The sequence below is a fragment of the Chenopodium quinoa genome, unplaced genomic scaffold (genome assembly GCF_001683475.1).
Source record: "Chenopodium quinoa cultivar QQ74 unplaced genomic scaffold, ASM168347v1, whole genome shotgun sequence".
Taxonomy (NCBI): Eukaryota; Viridiplantae; Streptophyta; class Magnoliopsida; order Caryophyllales; family Amaranthaceae; genus Chenopodium; species Chenopodium quinoa.
Genome location: NW_018743175.1, coordinates 780,871 through 789,851, shown reverse-complemented (window position 1 = coordinate 789,851; position 8,981 = coordinate 780,871). Strand labels below are relative to the sequence as shown.

General features: G+C 35.0%; 1 protein-coding gene and 1 pseudogene across 1 annotated transcript; both read right to left on the bottom strand.

Annotated features, from left to right (window-relative positions):
- Positions 1-354: 354 nt before the first annotated feature.
- LOC110732315 lies at positions 355-2,847 on the bottom strand (annotated as a pseudogene).
- A 4,004-nt stretch (positions 2,848-6,851) lies between these two features.
- LOC110732314 (protein GPR107-like) lies at positions 6,852-8,842 on the bottom strand. The gene has a single exon (XM_021912234.1). The coding sequence runs from the start codon at positions 8,493-8,495 to the stop codon at positions 7,176-7,178; it is 1,320 nt and encodes a 439-aa protein (XP_021767926.1). The 5' UTR covers positions 8,496-8,842; the 3' UTR covers positions 6,852-7,175.
- Positions 8,843-8,981: the final 139 nt, after the last annotated feature.

Sequence of the window (8,981 nt, the reverse complement as noted above, 5' to 3'; positions counted from 1 at the left end):
TCTTGTTTGAATCACCTACTAGTATATTCCTACTTCAATTAAATTGATGAAATTAATTTACCTTTAAAATGGAATCACTAATATAAAATATTATTGCCTCTCTTAATGCTATAATAATATTAATATTGTAACAAAAATTTCTTCACTATTTGCCAACCCATCTACTTTTCAATAAAAAATTAATAAATAGATCCTCTATTTTTTTGTTGACACATATTAACTTATGACATTATTCACAATCTTTATTATGACTAGTTTTAGGAAAGTGATTTCCGCACAACTTTATTTGATACTGCACACCCCAAGATTCAATAGAAAAGACCAGTATTTTGGTATAAAGTCGGTTGTGCAAAAATTACCGGCCCTAATTTTAATAATTGTGTTTGAATCCATGCATGTTGGTTTTTTTTACTAAAGTGATGGTAATTAATCAACACAATTGTAATTCAAGTACACGGTCCATAATTTTATTAAATCACTAATTTATGAGGTAACTAAAGAGAAATTAAAGGGGTGATGACCAATACAAAAGGGCTAATAGTAACAATTAGAGTTTAATGGCAAGCTCAAAATCAGCTCCTTTCCGCGAATTATTAGCAGGAATAAGAGTAGGGGATTCCACCCACGTGGCAGCATTAGTGTTGCTGGCTTGAAGAAAGTATCTAAGTCTATAACCTCCATTTACTCTTGGTGGATTTTCCAGGTCCCAAACTGCTCCAAATGGCTTTCTCATGGGCTTCCATTCTTGGGTTTCCTCCTGCATTTCCAATTTTTTTTTTTTTTTAAATAGTAAGAAGCCCAATTGAGCCCAATAAACAAATTACTTGTAAGAGTGTACCAACCACCAAATATTGCCTATATTGGGGCCTAAAAATCTAAAACTAATAATTTCCTATTAAGATTTTCCTATTAGGTAACCTTAGTGTCATGTAACGAGCACTCACGTCAACGTGTGACATGAAATATTATAAGTTACTGTGTTTAGTTTGTGTAATTCTCTTATTTACTCCTTTAGCTTGATAGTCAAATTATATCTTTAACTCTTAGCTAACATACTTGATCAAATGTACACTCGGGTGTATAGTTGTATTTTATTGCTTACTCATACTTTATAAACTTTCTCTTATACTCTATAAGCTTTCAATACTCTTTTTTCTCATAACTCTATCATACTGTGCCTCTCCACACACGCGGTTGACTTGAGAGCTAACATTTACTAATATCCCAAGTGTAGGATAAAAGAGAGAAAGAACCAAACCTGCAAAACTTGAATACCAACAACGTCATAGAGAATAGGATTATAGGTGATAATAATGGCCAAGTAGTTAGGGTATCTGGTGGCTTCATGTATGTTAACAATGAAGTTTGAACCACGGAAGGTGCAAGGGACTCGATGGTATTCGATGTTAACAACGCCGTATGAGAGCAGCTCGGCTTCTAACCCGGGCTGGGCCATCTTAGCATAGGTCTTGGCCGGAAATAGGAAATCGGTCCTATCGCCCATCCCAAAATCTGTTGCCACCACCACCAGTCCACCACCCCATCTTGTGTGCATTCTCTTGTCTTGCACTTTACCTAGTAATTATTAAAATCGGAATATTAATGATCAAATACATGCATTAAAAACCATTACAAAAAAAAAAAAAAAAAAAAAAGTCAAATAGACGAACATTAATAGTACATTATTAATATATTATGAATCGAAGGGATTACCTGGTAGCATGCACCACAACCAATGCCGTTTTTGTAAGGTCTGTCCACACCAGCTACATAACCATCATTAGCAGTTCTCCCATATTCTCCATATCCACATGCTCCATCTAATAGATGCAATTAAGTCAATAATATTAATTATGTTATCAGCCACTCACGTAGTAATGTCATAATTCAGTATACAATTTTCCACCAAAAAAAAAAAAAAAATTAGTATACAATTGTCAAATGAACAGTTAAACATAAGCATAAAGTTCATATTTTATTTACTAAAGAAAAGAAATTTAATATTTTAATTAATCCTACAAAAAACATTAGTTTGAAGATTATTAAGTAATTGATATGGACTTCAAAGAGTGATAAGTTAGATTAGCCTATAGATTTAAGAATTGATAATTTTAACATATATATAGTATAGCCCTAAGGGCTACCGACTAAGTATAAGAACGAAGCTAATATAAAAAATAGAACATTAATTACGTTGGTCCTCCCATTAGGTGTTTTTATGAAGAATTGCAAACGTAAACTATTTTGATCAGAATATGCACTTAATAATGCTTATATGTAACCATAAAATAAAGCTACTTATATAATTACCCTTTAATTTAAATAGTTAAATTAGTCACTACGTAATTTCTTTCCTCATCACATATATACATAAGCATAACTATATTAGAGGTTGAATATATAATACGAAGTAATATGGTTAATTTTTTTTATTATAAATATTGTAAAGTTACGGAAAACTACTTAAAATTAAAGGTATCATTATTTTCACATAAGTACTTAAATGACCGATAAATTTTTTTTTTTTCCGTATTTGGAAAAAAAAAGTTTTATCAAGGACCTAAACTATGCAAAAAAATGTACAAATAGGTTGACCAAAAGCATGCATGCTAATACACCATGCATGCTACTAAAACATAGAGAAACAAGAAGGCATACTTGGATTCGCTTGACCAAAATAGGTTGCTCTAGAGTAGATGTCCTGACCATAGCCAAGTACAAATAACAACATCATTATCAAAGGAGTATGGTAGTTTTGTAATTAAGGCTAAACCCCATTTTTTCAAGGATTATAGAAATTAAAACACAACAAGCTAAGAATGTAAGAAGCTAATATATATAAAAATATAGTTGTAGAAATAGTGAGAAATGAATTAAGCTAGAAACTCTAGATATTTATAGCACATAATCTTGAATAGAAACAAAAAATAAAATAAAAGATTAATTTAAAAAATGCAAATTCTAAAAAATTTGTCTTCCACTATCGTAGTAGAGTCTTTAGAGATTGTTTCGGATGAAAACAATCGAATCTCGGAAGATCCTTTTATCTTGAGGGAACTTGGTCTCGGTCCGAACGACGCAGGAGCCGAGGGTTTCCTGCACAACAAATACACGTAAACTAGCCTCGGGGGGGACGCCGAGGAAGGCCCCTCCGATGCTTAAGTCAGTATATTAGAGAGAGAAAGCTGTGCAAGAGTTTAGTTGCTTGAGGCTTTATTGTCTTACCAAGAATTGACCAAATTGTTGGCTTTTATACCTTGGCTAATGAAGGAGGCGGATTGGGCCCGGAAGTCAGTTGGGCTGGGCCAAGCTGATTGGGCCGTTGACTGACCTTGACATGGCTTTGAGGATGTTGATTTTTGACTTTAGCACATTTGGAGAGTTGAACCTTAACCTTGGGCTTTTAATTGGATCATTCAGTGACCAGGCCCAATTGGACTAAATTGGACCCAAACAGAGATTATGTACAGTTTAACAATGAACCAATCGCTAATTAAATATATAAGTCTTCATTAAAAGTACCTTACTAAGTTTATTTTAATGTATTACTTTTCAGTGCACTTAGGTTTATCAATATAGTTAAACAGCACTTATTATATTTTTTTTAGCACTCAAGTATTTAATTTTGTCACAACTGAGTTAGGAGCTTAGGACACATGGGAATAAAAAATCTCTAGATATTTTCTTATGACTTTTTCTTTGACAAATAGTAGTTAAACTCCTTGTAATTGTGAAGTGAACTCACTCGTAACAGGTGCGGTTCATATCCGTTTACTATGGTATTAGAGCTCATGTTCGGTTGTTGTGATCTGATCAGTATTATAGACAACTCACATGTGAAAGGAAGTGTTAGGCCCATGAACAAATCCACATGTGAGTGAAAGTGTTGTTCTATATTAAAAGAGTGTAAAAAGTGTTGAAAATTGTATCCCACATTGAAAAAACACGGAAGTTGTGTTCAATTTATAATGCTAAGGGCTCCCCTCATTGTCATGTCTTGTATGATTTTGGGATGGAAACTGCTTGTATTTGTGAAGTGGATGGTTTTAACCCACGCCACTTAGTGATGTTGCAATGGTGTCACAACTCTTTAATACAAAAATTAATTTTATAAATTATAAAGAGGGTTGAATAATCAATTATACCTTAAAATGGTTTTTTGAATGGAAGACCCGTAAAAAAGTTGTCAAGTCAAATTTGGGTTAGGTACAAATCCTTCTTGGATAGCTATGTGGAATTTTAAAGTAACCATAATTCTTTATATATATATAGGTAATTATGTAGAATAATACCTGACCTATATATCTTAGTTGTGCAATCATCATCCTTACGTATTTGAGATTAATTCGACCTATATAAATTTATAATCTAACTTCATAATAATCATTGGAAACCTTGTTACCCAATAGAACATAGAATTTGTGAAACCTTGCTTTTCCTTCTACTTTGAATAGAAGTTATTTGATACTTTATAATAGGCAATTGGGTGGACACAGGACAGAAAGAACAGTTTTCGGGTGAACAGCGCTAGTTGTAAATGTATGTACCGTGTTCGACTACATAGGCAATCTGCATGGCTGAATGTACCAAATAACAATAAACCATCTGTTTTGAATGTTAACTTCTTAAGATAATGGACAATTTATAGGATAACGGAAACTGCAAGGCTTTAACTTCATGAAAAATAATCAAATCCTGTGGAGCCATTCTCATCAACACAAAGTAGAAGAAAATAAAGACGATTCAAAGCAAGCTGCCTTCCTTTTCTAGAACCAGCAGAAACTGCTACTTGGCAATTAAATCAGCAAACAGTTATCTTACGAAAATTCCATTCCATGAGGCGATTAATTGACTTCTAGAATCTCAACAGCAACAGATTATGTATCTGCAACATGTTATAACCTTCAACAAAGTTCCTACTACCTCCACTTCATATTATTTGCAACAATTAGACATTTTCTACTACAATTTATGTCAAATCTTTGCAAAAAATATGAAACAGAGGTAGTACAAGATATAATGCCATCACTCTTACTTTTGTGAAACCAAAACATACTACGTAGAAAAAGATCCAAGACTTCCTGTTCACAAGGAACAAATAATAAAACCGCAACATTTGGCAGAAACGATGGTATTGAAAGCATAATTCAGACAAGCCATGCACATTGCCTTGTATCACGTATCACTTTCACATGATTCACATAATGGACAACTACCAGTCTACCCAACTCAAGACCAAAGCAATTTCAACAGAATTCTGTAATGAAGCAAGAACATAATATAGTTCTGTAACAAAAATAATGAACTGAAGCAAGGCCTTGAAGCAAATTTCTTTGATCACTAAATCTTGAAACCTTTGCTTCCTGCCAAAATCTTCAACAGACAACCCAGGATGAATAATAGGGATCCAATACATGTAAAATCATTATTGAGTATATGACCAAACTCGATAAGCCTAACATTTTCCTGACCAAGTTGTAGTCATAGAAGGTACATCCCAATTCTAAAATGACCTGTTAGAAGCTCCTTTCTATTCATAAATCTATGATTAATGAGATGCTGATAATACTCTGCCGACACCAAACTAAAAAGCTCTTAACTCAATAACCTCCCTGTACATATTCTTAGTTGATTATCACGCCAAACAACTAAATTGATACATTAGACACTCAATGCCCTGTATCGAGTCAGCAATTAGCCACTCTAGATTTTCCCTGTCACAATGAGAATTTAAAAACAAACTCCATCCTTGTAAATTTAAAAGCCGCAACACGCTTATGCCAATAATTTGAATAAGCTGGCTCAAAAAAACCTAAATCAAGAACTACAAGCTAATGCTCATACTTTAAGACCTTTACTTTAGACAAACTACAGGAGCAAATAAGCAACCAATAGCTATCTGGTCAGATCATAAAATGGCTCTGTTGGTATGAACTATTCCAAGATGCCACCAAGTCTTTCCACAAAAACACACAAGCCTAGGGGGAAAAGAGGGAAGTGTACAAATCTAAGCACTATGGGCAGGAGGCATAAGAAGCAAAATTTTGAAGCACCAATAAACTTTAGAGTCTTGATAACAGCTATAGATTATGTAATTGCAGCATGTTAAGGTTTTTACAATCTTCTTATGACAAATTAACAGCTCTTTTGAGACTAACGCTTATTTCTTTTCTCCATTTTCACCTTCTCAAGAACCAAAACAAGTATCAATGGCTTCCTATTCACATGTAGCCATAACAAAACTAATCCAGCTTTACAAAATGTAAGCCATGCCATGACATTCTGTATGAATATGTACATCTTGCAACAAGATTAGTTCATAATAAGCCACATCTAAACAAACTAGGAGTGCAACTAATGCGTCCTTCAACAGTAAAGTTCAATTTTTGGCAATGTGAATTGTTGCAAAGAATATACTTCGTATATTTTATCAAACTCCTCAAGCCATCAAGTATAGAGGATTCATACGACTAACGCATTGTACACCATCAGCAACTAAACTAACTGACTAAATTAAGCCATAATGCAATCAAATCAGACAATGACCAACTTCCCCAGCCAAACAACCTTCAGCACGTAATTCATACACAATCACGCCCCAGCAACATCAGAATCCAAACTAATACAAGTACATAGGTAAACAAGATACAGAGCAGTTATGAACCAGAAAATACATAAGAGAAAAAACAGAGGCAGGCAGAGGATTATTAATGTTTAGTATTTACCAAATAAATCAACCTCAACCACGTCAATAATTATCAGAATATGTGAACTCAATAGAGAGATCCTGCTACTGGCATATGATAAACAAGACTAACAAAACTTGACCAAATCAGCGCCAAAGTAGAGAATTGTACACAATCAAAAATTAACACAGCATTGTGCATAAGAGATACAAGTCATTGTATGCTTATCACATTTATGTAAAATAGTATCGTTTAAGCAGATCAAAGCAAAGTCACCAGCGTCCATAACAACATGAATGGACAATGAGTAATAATACCTAAACATATTCAACTATAAGGGGCGGGGGGGAAAAATCACTATGCTTTACTATCATCTACACTGAAGGAACAAACATTCACATCAGTAACCAAGTCTAGAGCTGCAACCGAATTGATCACTATACCTTGTACTATGAATGCAAACATGTTTACAACTACGACACGAATCCATTAGAGTTCAAACTCATCCTCAAGCTTCAATTGCTCAACAGCAGCTTCCTCCTCATCATCATCGATCGCAAAGTAAGGATTATGAGCCTCAGGCTTAAACTTGTACCCAGTAAACACATAGAAAGCAAGTGTAGCCAACTCAGCAGCCACAACACTAGTCCACAGATACCTGTAAGAAGTAATAGTCTCAAGTGCATAAACCACCACCCTAGTGAAGTATATATAACAGATAACCACAATGTAGTAATGCCTAAACAATGTCAACTTCATAAGATTCACGGCCGCCTTCCCATCAGTCCTAGCTGCCTCCCGGAGATTCTTAATCGACCAAACAATAGGAAACAGAACAGCACAACAACAAATCACATCAACCAACAAAAACACCTGCTTCCAAGTGACCCAATCTTGATTAAATGGACTAGTCTCATCAATCACAACCTGAGCAATATTCGCCACGACTTGCAATGGGATCACAATCATCAAAACCTTCTTCTCACGATCTTGTAAATAGGGTTTCAAAAACGACCACCCAGTTCCAATCAAAACAATCAAAGTAAACAAAGTAATACCCTTCAAAAAACTAAAGATATAGAACAACACATCCCACCCGTGCGCACTACCCGTGCGTTTAATATACGATTTATCTTCAGCTTCACAAAGAAGATTCAAAGCTTTCATGGTCACAACTCCAAGCATAAAGAAATGAATTGCAAACACAGTCAATCTCTTTCTATAAAGAACATAGATCCAGAACACAGCCATGCCAAAGTAAACAATTGAGAAGAAGAAGTAAATCCGGGGCAAAAGAGTCCGACCCGCAGAAAGATAATCCCGGGTTCGGGTTTTCCCATCAAGATTATACATTGCAGACCTAATATTCATCGAAACAAGCAGATTTTCTGGGTAACAATTTGCAAAAACTAGGGTATATTGATCAGAATCAGTTTCAACAAAAAGCGACCCAAAAGAGTTAGAATTAGGGGTAAGAGAATTGAAGGTGTAAACCTTTTTAACGAGGTTTGAATCAAGGGCACAAGAGATATCGGATTCTTCGAGCTGTTCGAGAACATGAAGCCATGAATCGCGAGTACAGAGGAAGAACCCTACTTTGGAGAAATCGAGGTTGTTGTTGTTGTTGGAGAGGGTGATTCCGGTGACATTGAGTTCGAGGCGACCTGTATGAGTAAACCCGAATTCGTCTATGGGTATTATGGGTCGATTGTCGGATTTGATCTTGGTTGATCGGATTTCTGCGGAGGAGAGAGAAAATAGGGTCAGAAGGAAGAAGATGACTAAGGTGGTGATGCGGTGGCGCGCCATTGATGATGCGGTGAGATCCGATTTGAGGAGATCGGATCAGAAAAAGGGGAAAAAACCCAGATTTGATCGTGGGAGAAATGCAGGGGAAGATGAATTAATTATGTTATTAATGGTGGGATTAAGGATGGAATTAGCAGAATTTGGTGTGATTTAGAAGGAAGGAAATGGAGAGGAAGGGGAGTTTTCACGTTTAGCTTTGATTTGATGATGAGGAATTTTGTAATATTATAAAGGAGTAGGAAATTCTGAGCTTTGGAATTTACACCACAATTTTCATGCCATTTGTTTTTTTGTTTGAGCTTCGTATGGTATACGAAGACTTTGACTTTGTTCGTAGACTTAGTTCAAATACTTATGGGTATTAATATTTGGTGAACACTTGGATATTTTGCTATTTGCAATTCGTAGTTTTTGGTTTTTACATCTTTGCTTGGTTGCTCATTGCCTGATTATCCAACTAATTTGTTGCTCGATTTGTTTTCTCTT